At 45.2% G+C, this 23,850-nt stretch overlaps 1 protein-coding gene across 2 annotated transcripts in view; it reads right to left on the reverse strand.

Annotated features, from left to right (window-relative positions):
• Window positions 1–3,502: 3,502 nt before the first annotated feature.
• Window positions 3,503–23,850, reverse strand: part of dennd2a.L (DENN/MADD domain containing 2A L homeolog) — a 37,664-nt gene continuing 17,316 nt past the window's right edge. The window contains exons 3-21 of one of the 2 annotated variants that reach the window (XM_041585864.1): window positions 20,225–20,323; window positions 17,840–19,009; window positions 16,807–16,931; window positions 15,422–15,540; window positions 14,947–15,144; window positions 14,769–14,862; window positions 12,950–13,000; window positions 12,571–12,758; window positions 12,192–12,301; window positions 11,508–11,577; window positions 11,319–11,396; window positions 10,632–10,772; window positions 9,904–10,052; window positions 8,645–8,822; window positions 7,503–7,544; window positions 6,914–7,031; window positions 6,566–6,805; window positions 6,006–6,092; window positions 3,503–4,806 (exon numbers count right to left, since the gene is read on the reverse strand). In XM_041585864.1, coding sequence (XP_041441798.1) covers window positions 4,778–4,806; window positions 6,006–6,092; window positions 6,566–6,805; window positions 6,914–7,031; window positions 7,503–7,544; window positions 8,645–8,822; window positions 9,904–10,052; window positions 10,632–10,772; window positions 11,319–11,396; window positions 11,508–11,577; window positions 12,192–12,301; window positions 12,571–12,758; window positions 12,950–13,000; window positions 14,769–14,862; window positions 14,947–15,144; window positions 15,422–15,540; window positions 16,807–16,931; window positions 17,840–19,009; window positions 20,225–20,323 — 3,286 coding nt within the window. In that variant the 3' untranslated portion in view covers window positions 3,503–4,777. The remainder of the gene's footprint in view (window positions 4,807–6,005; window positions 6,093–6,565; window positions 6,806–6,913; window positions 7,032–7,502; window positions 7,545–8,644; window positions 8,823–9,903; window positions 10,053–10,631; window positions 10,773–11,318; window positions 11,397–11,507; window positions 11,578–12,191; window positions 12,302–12,570; window positions 12,759–12,949; window positions 13,001–14,768; window positions 14,863–14,946; window positions 15,145–15,421; window positions 15,541–16,806; window positions 16,932–17,839; window positions 19,010–20,224; window positions 20,324–23,850) is intronic. The other variant, XM_018251897.2, reaches the window with a different exon arrangement.

A 23,850-nucleotide genomic window follows, 5' to 3' on the forward strand; every position in this document is an offset into this window, starting at 1 on the left:
CTTTTGAAAATTAGATGAACTAGGCCAAGTTGATCGCATCTGATTGGCTAACCCAAACTCTACATTCTCTTCTGCTAGCATTCCTGTGATGGGATCCTTGCCCGTTCCTGCACCAAACCTTCTGACTGTGATGGATGCCTGGGACTCTTCAGCTGCCAGATACCACAGGGCAAGTGCAACCTGAAAAGTGTCACTAGGAGGGCAGGTAAGTGGATTCATTTATGGGTATTGGGGGACAACGCATTTGGCTAATTTAAAGGCTTAATTTGATGTCATAAAATACCCGGCAGGGCTGTTTCTATTTTAAGGAGTATCTAAATTTAAAGTCTTGATTCTTATCTTCTGAAGCTTCATAGCCTGTGGTCTACCAACCTACTTCCACTTGAGTTCTTGCCTCACAATGTGGCCTAGGACCTTGTTCTCATGGAGATTATAGTCAATGTTTTGATGTAGACCCTAAGTGGCCTCCAGGTTGAGACTTCTCCAAGAGGGAAAGCAACCCCAAAGTTTGGGAACCATTGACTTAGGGGTCTAATAAAGGGTTGTTGTCTATGTTCAAGGCTAGGCTTTGGATTTATGGGTTCTGGTCTAAATTTCAGTCAAGTCTTCTCCTCCAATGAAGGTTGGCTGTAAGTTCTGGTCTACATTTACAATCTAGGTTTATATTAAGGCTAGCAGTTGAGAGACTAGTCTTGGATTGCTGGTCAGGTTGGTAGATGGGAGTGTGGTCTAGGTGTGCATTCTATGTTCTAAACTACAATGTCTTTGCAGGAAAAGTTATAATATACTGTTGGTGGCAATGATCTTTGTTTGAGATAAGTCTTGCATGTTGGGTTCTCAAATCTGCATTAATGAGAAGGAGGTTTAGATTGTCTTTCTTCACACACAGCTCAGTTCCAGGACAGTCTTCAGATAGTTCTAGAAGACAACATGGAGAGACGTTGAAGAAGAACCTTCTGAAGTCAGAGGTCTCACCTATCTGTCTGGGGATGTAGATTTTCTTGAAAGAGGTGCAGATGGGTCCAGCTAAGAGCTGTTTCTCATGCCAACCTTTGCTTCTAATGCCAATCTCGTCTGCTTCTGACCCGTGCTATGCTGCAGGATCAAAATACAGACTTTATACTCAAGCGGGAAGAGGCCTCATTTATATTTGGACAAAAATATTGCCACCAAAGCTGCCCTGAAACCATAGTCTTGCTTGGCACCAAAGGTGCCCTTAATGTGCAACCAAGCAGATGTAGTACTGAATGTATATTTATGTATTTATCAATGATTTACTTGTATTTTGATGAATGCTGTATCAATAAAACTACTGCTCAGAGCATTAAATATCCCATAACTTGTAGATAATTGCGACTACCAAAATGCAGGCTCAATGCCTCCAGCTGATAATGGACCTTCAGGGGATGGTGGGGAAACGTAGATTTGCTATGGCTGGTTCAGAACATGTTCTAACTTGCTAAGGATGCTGGGATATGTAGTGTAGGGACACCTGGCACTTTTTTGTTGTTGTATTGACACAAGCAAAATCCTTTGTACAAGGGTCTCTTAGCTACAGGGCGGTGTTTGTCCCCCCCCACCACCCCTAGAGCACCTTCTGCGGAATGTCTTTCATCTCCCACCGCAAGTCCCGACAGAACCAAGGGAGGTTTGGAATGAGCTTTATGTGTCAATCAATCATTTACTCTTCTAGGAGTTCCCTGGGGTAACTAGAAGCTATTGGTCCCCTTTAACTTTACTGAAACTGCTTATCAGGCACCCCTATTCCTCCTCTGTAGCAAATATTCAGACTTTAATTCAATCCACATAAACCACAGGCTCACATTTTATTAGAAATTATATTTATAGATATTTATATTTATATATATAAGTATACATTAATGCAAGGACACAGCACTGCCTGCAGAGGGAGCTGTCTAGCTCTGCTCATCCGCATTACAGGAGAGATTATTAGTGGTTTCAGGAGTCCTATAGTACAGGCTGCGTCAATGTTAAGTCAGTTAAGAGGGAGGAGCATATTTAATGAGGTTCCCATCATAGCAGACTGTATGGCAGCTCCTACATAAGACTCTTATGGTGCAGACAGTTGCCCGGGTAACTGGCAATGGTATATGGTTATTGTGATCGTATGTGTTCTGAACCAAACAGGGGTACGGCAGGGAATCCTCAGCCTGTCACACTGCATCACTTGATGAACTACATATCCCAGAATCCCCTGGGGTGTGGAGATTTGAAGTCAATGGATAAAGTGCTGCAACAGTTCTCCATTTGCATTTGCCCCCAGAGTAAGTGAATCCAGGGTTCTCCAAGTAGTGGTCACCTGTTTAAAATAGAGCTCTAATTCTTTATACTTCCTGATCCTGGGCTGTTCTCCTTCCCCTGGTCAGAGGGTTTTCCTTACTGGTCACAAGAAGAAGTAATTCCTCTATTAATATGTTTAACGTTGCTTTATGTAGCCCAACCATGTTTGACCATGGGAAAGAGAGCAGACTCAGAGCAGTGATATAAGTTTCCTGCAAGTCCCAGTGCAATCAGAACTCTGTTTGTGGCTTAGTACTGGGTGGATATTGGATTCACTTAGGACAGTAGAAGGTCTGACCATGGGAAAGAAAGCAGTCCAGGAACAGGAATTAAAAAATATAAGAACTCTGTACTGGGGGTTTGATTTCTGCCTTACCATGGGAAAGAGAACAGCCCAGGAGCAGGAAGTACAGAGAATCGTAGCTCTGTACCTGGGTAAGTACTGGGGGAGATTGGATTCACTTACCCAGGGGGAGGTTCCTGTCTGACCATGGGAAAGAGAACAGCCCAGGAGCAGGAAGTACAGAGAATCAGAGCTCTGTACCTGGGTAAATACTGGGGGAGATTGGATTCACTTACCCAGGGGGAGGTTCCTGTCTGACCATGGGAAAGAGAACAGCCCAGGAGCAGGAAGTACAGAGAATCAGAGCTCTGTACCTGGGTAAGTACTGCGGGAGATTGGATTCACTTACCCAGGGGGAGGTTCCTGTCTGACCATGGGAAAGAGAACAGCCCAGGAGCAGGAAGTACAGAGAATCAGAGCTCTGTACCTGGGTAAATACTGGGGGAGATTGGATTCACTTACCCAGGGGGAGGTTCCTGTCTGACCATGGGAAAGAGAACAGCCCAGGAGCAGGAAGTACAGAGAATCAGAGCTCTGTACCTGGGTAAGTACTGGGGGAGATTGGATTCACTTACCCAGGGGGAGGTTACTGTCTGACCAGGGGAAAGAGAACAGCCCAGGAGCAGGAAGTACAGAGAATCAGAGCTCTGTACCTGGGTAAGTACTGGGGGAGATTGGATTCACTTACCCAGGGGGAGGTTCCTGTCTGACCATGGGAAAGAGAACAGCCCAGGAGCAGGAAGTACAGAGAATCAGAGCTCTGTACCTGGGTAAGTACTGGGGGAGATTGGATTCACTTACCCAGGGGGAGGTTCCTGTCTGACCATGGGAAAGAGAACAGCCCAGGAGCAGGAAGTACAGAGAATCAGAGCTCTGTACCTGGGTAATTACTGGGGGAGATTGGATTCACTTACCCAGGGGGAGGTTCCTGTCTGACCATGGGAAAGAGAACAGCCCAGGAGCAGGAAGTACAGAGAATCACCCGGGTTAGTACTGGAGGTGATTGGATTCAATTACCCAGGGGATGGTTCCTGTCTGACCATGGGAAAGAGAACAGCCCAGGAGCAGGAAGTACAGAGAACTAAAGGTCTGTACCTGGGTAAATAGCAGGGGCAGAGTCAGATTGGGCTATCGGGGCACCAGGAAAAAACCCAGACCCAAGACTACTGCCTTCCTGGGCCTCAACCCAGTAAAGGTACTTTGTGAGCCAAAGGTATAAATTTGGGGCAGGCCTGGTTTTTGGCGGTTGGGGAGCTCACGGCTGGGGTGATGGAGCTGGGCCCTTGTAGTGGAGACCAGGTGGGCCCTGGATCCCCCAGTTTTTAATTTATATTCAAAAGTGGAAGGTTCCTAGGGCTCAGGTTCCGTCACAATTGAGTTTATCCTCTAAGCAATGTGCGTCTCTAAACTCTATAACTGTATATTTAGAAATCCCCATGGATGAGTCAGGGGATACCCTAGTATAGCTAAATACAATAAGAGCATTCTAACCAATGAGACTGAAAAGGGATGCTGGGATTTGTAGTTCATTCCCAGATTTAGAGTCACAGGATCCCTACAGTTCCTGGATAATCAAGTATTTCATTCATATAATAACACGTTCACCTGTACAAACACAATCTCGGCATAAATAGATCACAATTTTGTAGGTTGAACTCAATGGCAACTCCAGGGCCGGGCAGAACCCGCTGGAGGACGGGGCATGGTTAGTGGTCAGTATAAGCAGGATTGGAAGGGTCACTAATCAGCTCCAATTAATAAAAAGGGGAAATAAGTCTCATTGTCCGTTACTGTATCCATCACTCACTTCCTACTTCCAACCGTACATAATATTGGCTTTACTTCCCCTTGATTTCTCAATGGATTTCATTTGTCCTCAATATAAATATTTCCATACTGAGCTTATCAGATCACTGTCCAGTGCACAATACAATGTACAGCTCAGCCGTGCAACATGCGTCCCGGGCTGCGCCTCGTTATTTAGTGGGGGGAACTGCAGGGGAATTAGGGACTGCAAGATGCAAAGGATTCTGGGAGATCTCTGGGTAATCCAGGACAAGAGTCTGTTATCATTAGCTGGAGGCGGCTGGTTCCTAGGTTACGGTGAATGTGGGCTGTTAATTCTGCTCCATCCTACTTCTTATTCCGAAAGAATTTATTTCCTAAAAAGAATAAAATGAATTGTTAAAGATAAACACTAGGAATTCTGGGGGTTGTAGTTCAACCAGCACCTATGAACACAGGCAGGGACTGTGCCTATATATTATACATTTACATTATGTGCATATATGATATGGGGGTGACAGAGGAAAGATGGGGGTATATCTGTGCCTATATATTATACACTTACATTATGTGCATATATGATATGGGGGTAACAGAGGAAAGATGGGGGTATATCTGTGCCTATATATTATACACTTACATTATGTGCATATATGATATGGGGGTGACAGAGGAAAGATGGGGGGCTGTGCCTATATATTATACACTTACATTATGTGCATATATGATATGGGGGTGACAGAGGAAAGATGGGGGGCTGTGCCTATATATTATACACTTACATTATGTGCATATATGATATGGGGGTGACAAAGGAAAGATGGGGGGCTGTGCCTATATATTATACACTTACATTATGTGCATATATGATATGGGGGTGACAGGGGAAGATGGGGGGCTGTGCCTATATATTATACACTTACATTATGTGCATATATGAAATGGGGGTGACAGAGGAAAGATGGGGGGCTGTGCCTATATATTATACACTTACATTATGTGCATATATGATATGGGGGTGACAGGGGAAAGATGGGGGGCTGTGCCTATATATTATACACTTACATTATGTGCATATATGATATGGGGGTGGCAGAGGAAAGATGGGGGGCTGTGCCTATATATTATACACTTACATTATGTGCATATATGATATGGGGGTGACAGGGGAAAGATGGGGGGCTGTGCCTATATATTATACACTTACATTATGTGCATATATGATATGGGGGTGACAGGGGAAAGATGGGGGGCTGTGCCTATATATTATACACTTACATTATGTGCATATATGATATGGGGGTGATAGGGGAAAGATGGGGGGCTGTGCCTATATATTATACACTTACATTATGTGCATATATGATATGGGGGTGACAGGGGAAAGATGGGGGGCTGTGCCTATATATTATACACTTACATTATGTGCATATATGATATGGGGTTGACAGGGGAAAGATGGGGGGCTGTGAATATATATTATACAGTTATAATATGTCCCACAAGGCTACGCCAACACTCACAGCAAATTACACCAGGAGCCAACTAGCCCCCCAAAAAGCTCTGTCGGATTTACCTATTCGATTGAGAAACTTGTTGACCCCACTCTGCTCCCCGCACGGGAGCGTCTCCAGGTATTCCTGCGCTCGAACCTCAAACAGACCTGCAGGTAAAGCAGAAAACCTTCCGGTTAGCCGAGCCCCCAGTGACCCCACTCACACCCTCCAGCTGCGCGGTCACTGTGTGGGCTGCACTTTCCCTTGAAATAAAGCTAAAAAATTAATAGAAAATTCAGCACTTTTCCCCTAAACGAACTGTTAGTTCAGCTGCTCCTAAATGTCCCCTTCCAGCAGAACCACATGTTGGAGGAGGAAGCCATATTGGCAGCTCTATAACTATCTCTCATTCCTTACAATTGTGGGTATTTCTGTTTATGTTTGTTGGTTATGACCACACAGATACGTCGGGTTGAGAGGGAAAGAGGTTTTACTTAATTATACAGCTGGCAAAGTTTGAAAAAAAAGACCATTGGAAGACTAGGTAGACTTTATCCAAAGTTCATGGTCAACCCTGAGCTTCTCTTGATCCCACACAAATAGACTCGGGTAGGTCTCAACTTTGTTGCAGAATACTGACCTTTGGTGCTTTGTTTCCTCAATTCCCTCTCCTGGATGAAGCCCCCAAACATCTGTGTCTCCATGAAGACCTCCAGAAATCGGCGTAGGCTCTTCGACGAGACAGACTTGCGGAAGGCATCTCGGAGCAGAGCCTTCTCGTCTTGATCTCCTGGCACCAAAAACAGGGAGTAGTGGCCCACAATTTCCACAAAAAAACGAACAAAGGCTTCCGACACAACGTCATTCAAGGAGCTGGAGTCTGGTGGGACACAAAACATTGGCTTTGGTATTATAAGAGTGAGACCTGGGAATTTGAGCATGAGCAGCTCATTACCCCAACCTGGAGTTGGAGAAAGCATTGATTTACCTTGCTGACCATTGGCTGAGGCCAACTCTTTGTCACTTGCTAGCTCGTTTCTCTGCTCCAGAACTTGCTCCAGAGCAGCTTGCAGCTTTCGTGGTAGGATTGAATCTTCATCTTCCATCTTAGAAAGACAAAAGCCAGATTAATTGAAGGAGAAATTCTCAAATACCATCACCGATTGAGTTAAAGAATCCATGTCTCTGTACCCGTAACAGTTTTCCAGTCCAGATCAATTCTAGGGAGGCTGTAGAGGACAACCCTACAAACAAGTGGCCCAAGTTCCTGTCTAGTATTTTCATTTGGGTGGGTTAGAATACCTCCAACATTCTGTAAGAGTGACCCTGTGGGTGGGTGGGCTAGAGCCTAATGAATGTGGCATTAGCAAAACCATGCAACTCCTGAGGCTGAGAAGGAGGTTCTCGGTTCCCATCAGGTAGAAGGTGAATGTGTATAAAACCTGGATTGGTACTGATCAGAGTGATGGCTCTGTGATAGATAAGTTCTACAGTGGCATAGAGATGTATGTAATGTGTATGTATGCTCCTAATAAAGATTGGCTGGAGCTGCTTTACAAAGGCGATCACTCACTCACCTGTCTCAGGAACCGGTTATTTCCCAGGTCAACCAGCAAAACCTGCACAGGAAAGGAAACTCATTTTTAACTTCCTGCCTTTTCCCATCCTGCCCCAATCCCCGCAATCCTGGCACGGCACCCCACTCGCTCCCCATGCAGCATTCATATCCCAGCCAGTGGTCTGTGGTTTCCTCACTGCTGACCAGAAATGTCAGACTATTTGTTGTTCTGGAGAAGGTCCAGCAGTAACCAAATCTGAGCTGTGTGTGACTCCTGCACAGACCTGGCACCAACTCACCCCAACCCCTCTTTCCAGGAAACACAAAGGCATTGCCGCACCTCATGGGAAATATATTATTACTGGGTACTATCTACCACCGTCAGTGAGGCCAAGCAAGGGTTAAAGAGGCTTCACGCATGACTAACCAGGACCAGAGAAGCGGGAACAGTCATTTCACAACTGCTGGAGGCCGCCAATAAAAATAGTGATTTTATTATGGAAAAAGTAGATCAGGTCATATTCGAACTTCTCAGTTGTTCTGATTAATGGAAGTGTGTCACGGGAATATATGTCCCGGAAGATCATATAATATAATTGTTATATTATAAAATTTAAATGTTAAACGGGACGTTTTTCACCCGATCCCACTGCTCATTGGTGATTGGCAACTAAAGTGCTACAAGTGCCACCAGGCTAGAAATGAAGATAGGGGACAATCATGCCTTGTGTTAGTGATTAGGAGTATATGGAAACAATTGTTTATAATAGGGATGCACCGAATCCACTATTTTGGATTTGGCCGAATCCTTCGTGAAAGAATCGGCTGAATACCGAACCGAATTCGAACCCTAATTTGCATATGCAAATTAGGGGTGGGAAGGGGAAAAATGTTTTACTTCCTTGTTTTCTGACAAAAAGTCACGTGATTTCCCTCCCCGCCCCTTATTTGCATATGCAAATTAGGGTTCGGATTCGGTTCGGCCTGGCAGAAGGATTCGGCCAAATCCGAATCCTGCTGAAAAAGGCCGAATCCTGGCCGAATCCCGAACCGAATCCTGGATTCGGTGCATCCCTAGTTTATAATACATTCCAAAGGTTATTCTGATGATGAGCATCAACCTCAACCCAAAAGTAGCATGATACCAGGTCTTAGACCTACCTCTTCCACTGGCAACTCCTTCAAGCGACTCAAGGAACTGGAGAGTAGACCAATCAGAAATGGGGTTGGGGAGCAGACAATATCGATCATGGAGGGAGGAAGCACAGGGATGTAGGTATGTTGCCAGGCAAATGGGTAGATGAGTGCAACCATGGCGTGGCAGCACTTGGACAATGTACTTGAGGTAAGAAAGAAAAAGACAATTGAAGCACATCCTGGAACTAGGGTTTCTTGGCTTCAGACCTAACCTAAACCCCAAATATTCTTATTTTAGAAAGGTGGTTTGGCCATTCCTGGTCATGGTGTAGTTGGGGCATGTTTTTTGGCATGGCCAATAATCACCTGGATTTGGTTCCCAGGAGGTTGACATCTCTAGTAAAGGCAGTAGTAGTATAGGGACATTGGATCAGGGTGTCGACTGAGATGGTTATAAAGAGGTATGGAACCAAGGTAGCTGCAATTCAAACTACAGTGGCCTCCCAGCAAGGAAAATTGTGATTGGCCACTTGCAAACTAGGTTACAACCAAGTGTAGCGTAAGTATCCACTGGAGTCAGCTTGACAATACTTATGAGTTGGGTCCCAATGGCAATTTAAGCATCTTTTCAATTGTTCCATTGTAATTGCAGGATTGTATTGATAGCTTTGTCACTAGCACTTCCAGGTTCCACCTGTTCTGCCAGGTGGATAATCTGTTTTGTAGACAGGAACATTAATGTCAGGGGAGACTTAATAGTATATTAGAGCAAGCTCTTGTACAGCCCCGTGAGAATATTCCACCAGTCCAACCCGGCAGACCCAAAGCCAGAATATTTTGGCATGGGGAGCAAGTTGGAACCATGCCTGGTACTCCACTTCCGAGACGGATTTGTACATTAAGTGTCATTGCAGATTGAGTTCCAATGTTTACACAGGTTTCCATGGTGACACAAACAGATAAGGCACCATTTATTTAACCCCTTGCTTGATATAACGGGAAAGTTAAATTAGCGATAGAATTGCAAGAAGGGACCTCCTATCATTCTGTTACAGGCTGATGTAGCAGATCAGGCCATGAATAATGGAGACTTAGTCAAGGCTGAAACTGCAACATAAGTCTTGAGTCTTAAGGGTAAATTGATAGTTCATTCAGCCCTTAATATATCAATTAGTATAATGGCCCGATGTGGGACAGTGGTGGTGGTTCAGCCCTGGGTAAAGCATAAGACTGGCCTTCTTCTACATGCATTTTTCTTCAGCCTCCACAGGATTAGGCCTTACCTGAGGGTGTCTGCCATTAAAATCACTCGTCTCTCCAGCAGAAGGGAGGCAAAGATCTGTATGACGTGCCGTATACTGAGGGTGGAGAACAGGGTTTCGAAGTCAACATGTTCCAGCCGGGAATCCAGGGGCCGACAGAGCTCGATCACCTTGTAAGAAAGATGGAAGGGTATCATAATGAGGATTGAGTAGCCAGACAACCTTCAGAAAAACAACCATTTTTATGGTTCTGCAAAAGGATTCTACATGATCAGAAGGTTCTGAAGGCTCCCAGGCTGAGATAGAGGGCAGTGGTCTTCACCCAACTGGTGGCTGCCTTGGAGAAACCAGAATGAGAACTTTGCTCATGTTACTATAAGACCTCAACTAACTGTAGAGTATAGCCTTAAGGTGGCCATAGACTCAAAGATGCGCTCATTTGGCGACATCGCCAAACGAGCGGATCTTTCCCCGATATGTCACTAACGGCATGGCTATATCGGGGGTAATTCGAACGAATCACGATGCGCCAAGGGGCTCCGACGGGTCGGTCGGTTAAAAATCAAACCTTCCCGATCGACATCGTGGCCAGATATCGATCGGGAAGACCCGTCGGAAGCCCCCATACATGGGCAGATAAGCTGTCAAATCGGTCCAAACGACCAATATTGGCAGCTTTATCTGCCCGTGTATGGCCACCTTAACACCCAATAGAGGCACAATAAGATGGGGTCCTCTTGGACTTGTACCTCAGTTCCTGATCCGGGCAAAAAATTCTTCACAGTAATTTTCCTTCCCAGGGCTGGGAATGGCGCCTCCATTATGCTCCTCATGAAGGGCTGTACCAGAGCTGGTGAGATGCCCCGTCTCTTCTCAACTTCATCCAAGATCTAGAGAATGGGAGGGACCAAAAAGCAAAGGATGGGGGCTCAGTTTGAAGGTCAAATAGGGTACAATTTCTAGTTTACTGTTCTGGGGTGGAGATTCCCTTTAGCAGAATCTAATCTAATTTGTCTCATTCATTTAAAGAGTGGACACCTGCCAGTACCAGAACTGAGACTTTTTAGACCAAAAAAAAAGCAACTGGAGAATCTTCAGGCAGAATTGACTGACTGGGATAATATCACAGCCCCAAAATACCCAGGAGTCACCTCCGTGTGCCTAAATTTCCCCTTCAGCCAGAAATAGTCATTTTGTCATTTTCTATGTTTTATTGGAAGCAGCCTGGCGGAGACCGGGGACGTGACAACGCTTCCTAAAAATAGCCAGTTTATTTTGGTGTCTCTGGGATAATCGACTCATCGTGTTTGGGTCTTTCCAGACAGTTTTATAGATCCCCCCCCACCAAACTCTGTCTGATGTGTATGGAGCCTCAGGTTTCCTATTGTTTACATCAAGGAATACAGATATTTGGTGTTCCATTCAGTACGTCCTACCTTGGAAAAGAGGTTGAAGCAGCCGAGGCGGCTCACTATGCAATAAACTTCCGGCAGGCGCTTCCCTTTCCCACTGGGCTGTAATAGAAAGATAAAACTTCTTTATGGCAGGTCTACAGAGTCTACAGGTGCCAATAGCCACATATTAGTAATTATACAAAATAAAATGATTGAGGGGGATTTCATTACCAGGAGTCTCCGGCAGTAACCGAACCGCCGACTGCCATCCTCTCCGGTCAGGACGAAGGAGAATGTTTCACTGGAAGAAAGAAAATTAATATTTATGTGAACAAGTGACCTTAATTGCAAATAACTGCTGGGTTAGCTCCTGTCTGCCCCAGAAAAGACCACCATTAACCTACAACTGCCTCTATGGCTCCCAAACAGGGGTATAACTATGGTTTAAGTCAGGGGTCCCCAACCTTTTTTTACCTGTGAGCCACATTCAAAGTAAGAAGAGTTGGGGAGCAACACAAGCATGAAAAAAGTCACTGGGGTGCCAAATAAAGCCTGTGATTGGCTATTTGGTAGCACCCCATGTGGACTGACATCCTACAGGAGACTGTGTTTGGCTGTGCATCTGGTTTTTATGCAACTAAAGCTTTCCTTCAAACCAGGAATACAAAAATAAACACCTACTCTGAGGCCACTGGGAGCAACATTCAAGGGGTTGGGGAGCAACATGTTGCTCGCGAGCTACTGGTTGGGGATCACTGGTATAAGGGAACCAGCTCCACCCTTCCAAGAGCATTGAGTACCCAGTGGGATATTCTTCTACATTAGCTCCAGTTCAGACAGAACGGCCCCAGGTTACATTCTGAACTTGCTCTTCTGGGCACTAGATAACGTAGAACCGGCACAAGTCCACTGTACCTAACAAACTGGTTGACTGGAGACCAATCCTTGGCATCGGGGAAGCAGAACTGCGGAATGGCTTTGAGCTGGTCCTCGGCTTCTCGCATGAACTTGAAGGAACGTTCCAGCTATGGAAAAAGGAGTTATGGTTATATATATACAGTGTGTATAAATATATATGCATTAATCCTTGGTATTTCATAGATAGTCTTCCATGAAAGGACGGTCATTACTGGCAGGGGGCAAAACAGACTTTGTGAGGTCCAAACCACCATGCTTCTGCCATTATCCAGCTCTTCTCTTCATGTAGTCTATGTTTAGCCCTACATTGTGATAGGCTATGACTGGAGCACTATCCAAAATATAGACCCCTACACCATATCTCCATCCCTGGTACCTTGAGAGGGAACTGCTGGGTGACCTCAGGTACATAAACGCTACTAGTCGGCTTCTTCTGCAGCGAGACCACCACAAAGTACTCAAACAGCTGTCGCTCTTGGTATTCGATCAGGTCCCGTTCCAAAGTGTGATACCGAGGCGTCAGGCTCATCCGGGACTTGACATGCACCAAGCGTTGGCTGTGAGCTGGAGGACAAGACGAAGATAATGAACCAATGGTTCCCATGAATTTAGTTATGGGGTTTACAGGCAGTGATATCACAATGTAAAAGCAAAGTAACACTGGACGAATACTCGGCAAAAATTATGGATTCGGCGTGAAATCAGAGTCAAAGAATCTCAGAATATTGCACTGACTAAAGTAAAATAACCCCCACCTTTCAGCTTCTCTTCTGTGTCACTGTCAGACTCGCTGTTGTCATCTGTAACTAGAGAAAAAAGAAAGAAAATAATTAGAAACCAGTGTTTTTTGGGGTAACTGATATTCTGGGTTTTAACCAGCGTAGCAATGCAGCAAATAAGGAACCCAAATCTTACTCTATCTGGCTTCAGGCTGAGCTCCCTGAGCTCATAACAAGGTTACAGATAAAAAGAAAGATTGGGGTAACAATCACCCTGCTATAGTTCCAGGGGTACCCAGGGTACAAATAAGCACTCGCCCAAATCTCCCCCTAACTGACCTTCAGGCTGGGCCCCCTTAGCTCATAACAAGGTTACAGATATATAGAAACATTGGGGTGTCACCCTGCTATAGTTCCAGGGGTACCCAGGGTACAAATAAGCACTCACCCAAATCTCCCCCTAACTGACCTTCAGGCTGGGCCCCCTTAGCTCATAACAAGGTTACAGATATATAGAAACATTGGGGTAACGGTCACCCTGCTATAGGTCCAGGGGTACCCAGGGTACAAATAAGCTCTCACCCCAAATCTCCCCCTAACTGGCCTTCAGACTGGGCCCCCTTAGCTCATAACAAGGTTACAGAGATATAGAAATATTGGGGTAAGTCACCCTGCTATAGTTCCAGGGGTACCCAGGGTACAAATAAGCACTCACCCCAAATCTCCCCTTAACTGACCTTCAGGCTGGGCCCCCTTAGCACATAACAAGGTTACAGATATATAGAAACATTGGGGTGTCACCCTGCTATAGTTCCAAGGGTACACAGGACACAAATAAGCACTCACCCCAAATCTCCCCCTAACTGACCTTCAGACTGGGCCCCCTTAGCTCATAACAAGGTTACAGATATATAGAAACATTGGGGTAACAGTCACCCTGCTATAGTTCCAGGGGTACCCAGGGTACAAATAAACACTCACCCCAAATCTCCCCCTAAATGGCCTTCAGGCTGGGTCCCCTTAGCTCATAACAAGGTTACAGATATATAGAAACATTGGGGTGTCACCCTGCTATAGTTCCACGGGTACCCAGGGTACAAATAAGCACTCACCCCAAATCTCTCCCTAACTGACCTTCAGACTTTGCCCCCTTAGCTCATAACAAGGTTACAGATATATAGAAACATTGGGGTGTCACCCTCCTATAGTTCCAGGGGTACCCAGGGTACAAATAAATACTCCCCCCAAATCTTCCCGTAACTGGCCTTCAAGCTGGGCCCCCTTAGCACATAACAAGGTTAGAGATATATAGAAACATTGGGGTGTCACCCTGCTATAGTTCCAGGGGTACCCAGGGTACAAATAAACACTCACCCCAAATCTCCCCCTAACTGGCCTTCAGGCTGGGTCCCCTTAGCTCATAACAAGGTTACAGATATATAGAAACATTGGGGTGTCACCCTCCTATAGTTCCAGGGGTACCCAGGGTACAAATAAATACTCCCCCCAAATCTTCCCGTAACTGGCCTTCAGACTGGGCCCCCTTAGCACATAACAAGGTTAGAGATATATAGAAACATTGGGGTGTCACCCTACTATAGTTCCAGGGGTACCCAGGGTACAAATAAGCACTCACCCCAAATCTCCCCCTAACTGACCTTCAGGCTGGGCCCCCTTAGCTCATAACAAGGTTACAGATATATAGAAACATTGGGGTAACAGTCACCCTGCTATAGTTCCAGGGGTACCCAGGGTACAAATAAACACTCACCCCAAATCTCCCCCTAACTGGCCTTCAAGCTGGATCCCCTTAGCTCATAACAAGGTTACAGAAACATTGGGGTAACCCCTTTACCTCTCCCAGAATTGTTCTCTGTTGACTGTGAAAGCCTCTTCACTCTTTTTTTACCACGTCGAGCCTCGAAGACAGCGTTGATTTTCACCACCAGCTTTTGGGCAAAATGGAGACAATGTTGTTAGTAAATCTGTTACTGTGGAAGCAAATTAAGAGCTGGAAAATGAAATTCATGTACCCTGGGGATTTTCCTCCTCTTGCGCCCATTTGGGGGGTCTCCCATATTGAAGGAAGAGTCGTCTGGGCTGCTCGGAGAAGACGGGGGGCTCAGTTTGCTTGGTGAGGAAACACCATCCCTGCCCAGCTTTCTCAAGTCCAAGAGTTTAAAGCTACGGCGTTCTGAGTTTTGCCTGAAGAAAGGGCTTTTCAGGGGTACCTAAGACAGGGAAGAATTGTTTTTTTTATTTTTATATTAAAGCTGTTGTAAGGGGCCCCATAAGTATAGAGGTCACAGTGAGAACTCAGTTGTTTATATAATTTGCCCCAAAGTTAGGGGATCCTTAGTAGAAGTAGTTGTGGGCCTCAGCAAAGTGACCAATCAGCAATTGTCTTTGATCAGTCTAATGCTGCTACAGAAATGAAAGGACAAATCTCATTGGTTGCTTTTTGTCTCCTAAATGGAGATGAGGCTAGAGATGAATCTCACTCCGTACCTTGGTGGGGGTCCCGGGGATAGAGGGGGTCGGACTAGGGAAGGTAGGGACACTTTTCTTGGCCAGGCATTGATTGTCTGTCTCAATGTCTTCGTAGGGATTCTCCTTGGAAGGGGGGTCTGGAAAACAGATTCAGATTCATGATGAAACATAAGTGCCGATCACTCAGGAGAAGTAAAAAGGTCACTGTGTCACCCCGACCCATGAGCATTTGCAAAACAAATCTACCCCAAAAGTTTAAAGACGGGAGCCCTAAAACTATTTAACAGTGTGACCTAGTCGCTACTGGTTTTGCTTCTGTTAATGACCCCCCCCCCAACTGCATTAGGGGTGCATTGAATCCAGGATTCCGTTTCGGGACTCGGTCAGGATTCTGCCTTTTTCAGCGGGATTTGGATTCGGCCGAATCCTTTTGCCCGGCTGAACTGAATCTGAATCCTAATTTGCATATTCAAATTAGGGTCAGGAAGGGAAAACAAAAGTAAAAAGGAAGTAAAAAGGAAGTAAAAAATGTTTTCCCACCCCTAATCTGCATATGCAAATTAGGATTCAGATTCGGTTCGGTATTCGGCCGAATCTTTCGCGAAGGAAGATTCGGTGCATCCCCAATTTGCATCGTGCCATCATGTATAATCATTAGGATTTCAATGGGGTCCCCAGTGCAGGCACATTACTGATACACCGACCCAAAGTTGCAAGACCCCCAGGCATTATTATGGGAGGAGGGACAGATCCCCCACATATCTGTGTTAGATAGGAGACAGGGTCCCGGGGGATTGCAGGTTTGGGTTTAAATTTGTTTATTTTGCTTCAGTTGCTTAAAGAGCATGGCGCCTCTTGTCTATTTATTTCTGCAGAGCAAAAAAAACCTGCATATTTATTTATTTTCTGCTGCAAAGTGGGGGAGGTAGCCATGAAATCCCACCCTGGAAGCTCTTTATCTCTCCTCAACACCCCCTACTTATCTCTCTTTGTAACATTTGCTTTATGCGCCTACAAGTACAGCAGCCCTATAGCATAACAGAGAGTGGCCTGATGATATATAATTATATATATTATTATAGTGCCCTTTCACATACCAGCTCAGCACTCTGTATCATGAATGACTTCCCCTTTTAAATTCTTGCTTAAGCAAATTGGTGGGGAGGGAGCCCCTCCATGTGATCACTACCCCCTCCCCCCACAAATCTCGGTTTCGCCTGAAATCTGTTTTTTTAGCCTCAAAACAAAACTGTGGTGGGAAACATCAATAAAAATATTTCTATGTTACAAAATGTATGAACTTCCCAACATTTATTGGGGTATTTTAGGCCACACCCAGTTACCCCTATACTTGCCACTCGCTTATTAATAAGTGATTGATATTAAATGCTTGGCCCCTTTACCTAGAATATCCTCGTAGACGTTCTCTTCCGATAAAGTGCGCGTGAGAGCGAGCTTGGTCTGTGCGTACCAATCCACCCGGCCATTCCCGGACGACTGCAACAAGTCTTCAAACTCGTACGACTTCCTGGGGTTTCAATGGTTAGAGAGAGGGTTTATTTAGGCATAAATAGTATAAATAAGTCACTTCTGGCTCATTCATCAGCCTATATAGAGTTAAAGAGATTCCCTTTATGAGATTTCCCCATAGGGAAGAGAAATCCAGTATTATTGTTCCTCTGGCTGTAATGACATGGCAACACTGAAACCAACATACAGACGAAAGGCCCATTCAACGCCCTCAGATAGGAAATGACCTTATGGCCTTCTATCTTCGTTCCACTCTGTTTAAAGGAAAAGTAAAACCTCCTTCTACTAGTGGACCCCAGGTTACCTGCAGAACCACATCACTGAGAACTAGAAACTTATTCTGCTCCTGTATGTTCCTATGGGTCATTAACACAGGGCCACCATCCAGGGGACAGACAGGGTCCAAATAGATGAGAAGAAAGTGGTTGGGCAGACTGAGGTGGAGTTTGGGCATATCTATAAAGGGGTTGGGCTGAACAGGGGGTATTGGGGCCAGGCCCCTAGTCTATGATTCTAGGGGTCACATACTTGCCAAACTCCATCTGTTGGGTTTCCAACCATGGTGATCCAAGTAGGGGTCTGGAAGTGGCCCAATTGAGGTCAATAATAGGAAAATGATCAGAAGAATTTACTTTTCCCTAATGCGTATTAAGACCCCCATGCCACTGCTCTATGCGCCCCCAGGGTGGCCAACCCCATAATTTAGGAACCATTGTGCTAAGGGGGCAATGCAGAGGATGGTCCAATGAAAATCCCATCTACCAAGCAGAGGATGGCTCTTTAGAGGAGGATTCAGAAGGTGGGCAAATATATAAACAATGGATTTAGTTGGTCCCTTCCAAGAACCCAAATGCCATCTGTCAATTGTCATTGAATGTTTTGTATTTTCCGCATGATGATCAGTACCTGTGGTCCCCATTGTGCTTGTGCTTGGCATTCCAGAGCCTTCTGCTGACGGCCGATGGAGGTGGAGATGTGGGCAGAGGAGGGGGAGGTATAACTGGAAGGGGAGGCAAGTCTCTGTTCGTTTTACGGAGCCCAGTTGTCCGGAGTGGAAAAATCTCCCCCTCCCCTTCGTGTCGGAACGTCCTTCTGGGTTTTGGCAGTGGGTTTATGGGAAGCCTTTTCTCCTGTGCTCCAGGTTCTGTATATACATTCTCGGCATTGCTAGTCCTTCGAGAGGCTCTGCCCTCTCCCACCATGCCAAAAATGGGTTCAGAAGTTTCATGAGTTTTCTTTGATCCAACTCTGTTCTCCTGGATCTCTGTCTCCAGCAGACACTGTGGGGAATAATAGGTTCCAGGGAGCTGGGGTTGCAAATCTGCTGGACTGTCTTTGAAGGAGCGCTCAAACCTTTTCACTTGGCTTAAGACTGTGGTCTGGTCCTTCTTATTGCCAGATGGTGTCTCTCTGTCAACATTCAGATCAGCCTCTCGATCAGTTGGTTTCTCCACCTTTGATGAGTCTTTCTGCTCAGTCTCTTTATTGTCCATCTCCCAACTAAACATGCTCTTAACATTCCCTTTAGGCCTCGTCTTACCCTCTGGAACCACTGTGTCTGCTGAAAATAGTCCAGTAGAATCCTGCCTCTTAACAGGCACCGGCTCCTTCCTGCTGAGAAGAGGAGATGGTCGGACCTTTCCATTGCCAACGGTTTCTCCAGAAACTGGTCCTGAGGAATCCTGTCTCTTCAAGTGCACGGACTCCTTCCGGCTCAGAACGGGAGACTGCGCCTCCTTCTTTCCTTCCCATTCAGAAATCTTATCCTTGATGCTGGAAGTCTTCTTTAGTGGGATCTTTTGGGGTGGCGAGGAAACTTGTTTCTTTAGGATGTGGCCTTGTTCCTTAACGCCGAGGTCCACGACTTGGTCACTAATGATCATTCTGTGGCTGAGCATGTTCCAGTCTAGAACGTCCGTGTCTGCTTCTCCTGGAAGGTTATCAAGGCTCTGGAGTGGACTTATTTGCAGAAATACGCCTTGCTTAGAGATACTTTTTAATTCACCTTGCCTCTCAACCTGAAGAACTGTAGATATTCTTCCAGACTCAGAGTTTTCTTTCCCCAAGAGCTTTAACCTACGGACAAAAAATATCATATATATCACACAGCGATTGGCTACCATCTCTTCCCATATTTTTAAACAACACTATTAAAACTGTCAACCCCAATCTAATAAGTTGCCGTCTTAGATGTCTTGGGCAATGCTTTGGGTCAATGGGTGATGCCTCTGAAGATGCCCTCAGCTTCTATGGCAGATGAACCTCACTTTCTGCTGGATAATTCCCTCTAGCCCCTAAGCTTAGCTTCTCAGCAACAGCCCAGAGCCCACTGAGCATGTGCAGTGCCACTGACTCATAAAAGATGCCTAATAAGATGGGAACAGTTGTCAACCCCTAGTCTGCTCTCTAAGTTGCCATCTTAGATGTCTTGGGCAATGCTTTGGGTCAAAGGGTGATGCCTCTGGAGATGCCCTCAGCTTCTATGGTAGATGAAACTCACTTTCTGCTGGATAATTCCATCCAACCCCTAAACTTAGCTTCTGAGCAGCAGCCCAGAGCCCACTGAGCATGTGCAGTGCCACTGACACACAAAAGAGGCCTAACAAGATGGGAACAGTTGGAAGCAATTGTAAAGGCCCAGATCATTCTTCTTGAATATCTTTATTTTCTGAAAGGGGGTTGGCTCAACATTAAAAGGGAGGAGTAGACCTCAACCTTAGCTTTACAGTCACTCTCCATTGTCATTGTCAAGGTCACTGTCTTTGCAACCAGTGACCGCATCATCTCAAGCCATGAGAGGTAAATATCTGGAGACCAATAGAGGAGCTGCTGGGATAAAACCCCCATATGAAGTTTATTTAAGCGTCAGAAATGCACTTTTATGGGACGGGGCGCCTGGAGGGAAGGAGTTAAAGCAACTATAACCCTGAGATCACACAGTGAGGGTTGATGAACTCCCCGCCGCGTTATTTTCCAGCACTTCCTGCGGCCCCAGAGGAGGAATGGAAAGTTAGAGGAGTGAAACATCCACAGAATTGCTCAGATATTCAGTTTCGCTGCCAGTGAGTCAGCACAGGAATCGTCCCCGGGAGAGAGATCACTAAGTACAATGGAAGGGCCTGATCTGAAAATGCAGCTAAAAAGCCAAACCCACTCCTGGAGACGAGGCCACTATTAGAAATAATAGTAAATTAGAAATTGAACTGCCCCCATATTGGTCTAAATTGGCCTGGGGACAACAGGGTACCCTGTGCATAGACTTGGCCTAAAAGTTGTATAAATGGTACTTACCTAGAGCTGGGCTGGTTTACTGAGTGATCTTTATACCTGGTCACCACTGCTGCCCGTCTCACAGTCATGGTGTCAACATTTAGCATTGATGTTGCTCCCCTGGGGCGAAAAAAAGGCAAATATTATATATAAAGGCACAAGGCTGCAGGCTGAGTTATACAGGGAACTCTGAGTATCACTCATGTATTATAAGGGATAATGTACCCCCTACTGTAAATGATAAGGATATTAGAAGTCACTGAGGGGTTGTTCTGTGACCATATAAAGGCACAAGGCTGCAGGCTGAGTTATACAGGGAACTCTGAGTATCACTCATGTATTATAAGGGATAATGTACCCCCTACTGTAAATGATAAGGATATTAGAAGTCACTGAGGGGTTGTTCTGTGACCATATAAAGGCACAAGGCTGCAGGCTGAGTTATACAGGGAACTCTGAGTATCACTCATGTATTATAAGGGATAATGTACCCCTACTGTAAATGATAAGGATATTAGAAGTCACTGAGAGTTTCTGTGACCATATAAAGGCACAAGGCTGCAGGCTGAGTTATACAGGGAACTCTGAGTATCAGAGAAAGGGACAGACACAATGACAGTTACACAGAACTATAAACCCAGTGAGAATGAGGAATGAATGGATATTGGGAAGTTGTATCAGGAGTCAGAACCAGCAGTGCAGAGAAGAGAAAGGGACAGACACAATGACAGTTACACAGAACTATAAACCCAGTGAGAATGAGGAATGAATGGATATTGGGAAGTTGTATCAGGAGTCAGAAACAGCAGTGCAGAGAAAGGGACAGACACAATGACAGTTACACAGAACTATAAACCCAGTGAGAATGAGGAATGAATGGATGAATGAACCCCACTGATACCCCATTACATTCATGTTCGCACGCAGTCACAGTCAGTTCGGGTCGGGAGTGGTACTATTTGACCACAAAACCTCAATTGTATCTTTTACTGCAGTAAAACAAACACATTTTTATTGACCGCTTGAAAGAAGCGAAACCACATCGTTAAAGGGCCATGTCTATTAAGTGCCAATATGCTGCACTAGCGCCGGGGTGAAATTTCCATTTTGCTACAAATAGTGCCAGGGAACTCCAGCCCCGGGTCTTACTTTCAGAGGCAGCTGATTGGACAGTGCCAGGCCCGGACTGGCAAACTGTTGGTTTTGGCAAATGCCAGAGGGGCTGCTATAAGTTGCCATAGACAGTCACTATATTTTGGGCTGCTGTGTGGCCTGTTTGGACCTCTGTGTACCTAAAATGCCAGGGCCTATTTTGAATCTCAGTCCAGGCCTGGACAGCGCCAGTTAATTTTTAGAATCCAAAGGGTTAAGGATTAAATTATACAGAGAGAAGGGTTTAAAGTCAATCAACCAAGGCAAATTGAACTGTCAGCTCCCAACCCGACCCCCCCCGTCATGTGATCTGCAATAAGGGGCGACCCTCATGGGGTGGAACGGAGACTGGGGAGTCCAATAATGCAGAACAGGAGAGGATCTGAATCAAATTGGACACAGAATAAAGGGGAAGTTCACAGCACTGTATATATTATATTTTATGCAGCAGGCTGCTGATTGGCTGACGCATATAACAAGAAACATGCAGTTACAATGTAGCATAAGTCAGTTCTTGTTTAGATCAGCCAGATTCTGCTACATTGCTTCAAGAGTCAGAACTGCAGCGTTGGAGAATATATATATATATGTATATATATAAAGTGACAGTTCCCCTTGAATAAAGGAAGTAAAAACTGGCTCCAAAGCAATAATTTGCTTCTGCCCGGTCAGGACTAAACCAGTTCACTTCCCATTAGAGTATGAGAATCCAGATTGTGCGTTGTACAAGGGGAGAGAAAACGAAACCTCTGCCGCCTCCTTTTTCCCTAAATTAACTGTACCGAAGATAAAGGAGAACTAACCCCCTGTAGAGAAACCACCACTAAATTCACTCTTCCTATTAATAGTTTCATGACCTTTTAAAATTGAAATTCTAATCGAGCAACGTTACGTAATCACCTGATATTTTTGCTGGACTACTTTTCCCAGCATCCTTAGCAAACCAAGGGTTTTGGGACATCAGTATTGGGTCATCTACAACATTATCCATGACCCGCAGCCCCTGTGTAACAAGCTCTCCCCCTGCCTGTGCGTTCAGGAGACGGGACTTTTTATTACGTTTATTAATTTATTTATTAAACTATCAGAGATATTGGGGTCACTCATTTGTGATATACTGGGGTGTACCCCCGGCCCACTGTGGAACTGAAATTCTAAAGGGCAACTACAACTACAACATATTTTTATAATGAAACAATAATGATTTTTTAATCATTATTAGTAACTGTCGTTGCTGCTGAAATGTGTCTATTTCTGCTCTCTGCACTGCTTGTCCTGACTACATAAACAACATAGCAAGCGTGAGCTTTTCTCCCACCAAGACCCCCAATTGTCGGACCCCACCTCTCTTCTCTGGCAGGAAATTCTGCTGCTTTGCTGGGAACTGCTGTGGAATATCAATTGGATAAGAGAATTGTTGCCCAGGAACACGTGGGCCATTTGGGAAGGGGGACAGTGAATAATTCTTTATGACTGTGAACCATCACTGGACCAGTAATAATAATCATAATGGTAAAAAAATACATTCAGTTGTACAATCTGGGGATCCTGCACTCTATAGACCAGGGACCTGTATAGTTACCAATAAGGAAACTATAGCAGGGTGACTGTTACCCCAAGGTTTCTATATATCTGTAACCCAGTCTGAAGGCCAGTTAGGAGGAGATTTGGGGTGAGTGCTTATTTGTACCCTGGGTACCCCTGGAACTATAGCAGGGTGACACCCCAATGTTTCTATATATCTGTAACCTTGTTATGAGCTAAGGGGGCCCAGCCTGAAGGTCAGTTAGGGGGAGATTTGGGGTGAGTGATTATTTGTACCCTGGGTACCCCTGGAACTATAGCAGGGTGACTGTTACCCCAATGTTTCTATATATCTGTAACCTTGTTATGAGCTAAGGGGCTCAGTATGTTGACATTTTGTTGGAAACACCATTACTCAGATGGTTGTGAAAAAGGAACTCGGTTACAGATACACCTGACGCTGCAGAATTTCCCCTATGCTCAGCACCCACATCCATCCTGAACCCTAAAAAATGACCCCCTCAGTGTTTAACAGGTCCAAATGTTTCCCACTATTTGGTTCTGTCTTTAAAGGGGCAGTTCACATTTTAATCATTAATAATTGTGTTATTATTGTTACTGTGTTACCTATTCTACACCTTCCTATTAATTTTTCAGCCTCTCATTCAAGCCCCTGCTTGGTTGCTGGGGTAAAGTGGACCCTGGCAACTGGAGAGAACTGCTGAACCAAAAGTTGAATTCTTCAATATTAAACGAAGACCAATTGCAAGTTTTCTCAGAATATCCCTGTCTGCTTTGTACTAAGACCCGTAAGTGTGCTACAAGTGAAAGAGCTGTCACAGATCTGTTATATTAAATCCTCTCCAAATTAAATTAGCCCCATAATCATTCCCAGTCGCTGCCGGGCACGCCTGGATATAACACACAAGCTCCATCTGTAAACGACTTCTCCTGCTTCTAATTAAATCCCG

This window comes from Xenopus laevis, chromosome 3L (genome assembly GCF_017654675.1).
Source record: "Xenopus laevis strain J_2021 chromosome 3L, Xenopus_laevis_v10.1, whole genome shotgun sequence".
NCBI lineage: Eukaryota > Metazoa > Chordata > Amphibia > Anura > Pipidae > Xenopus > Xenopus laevis.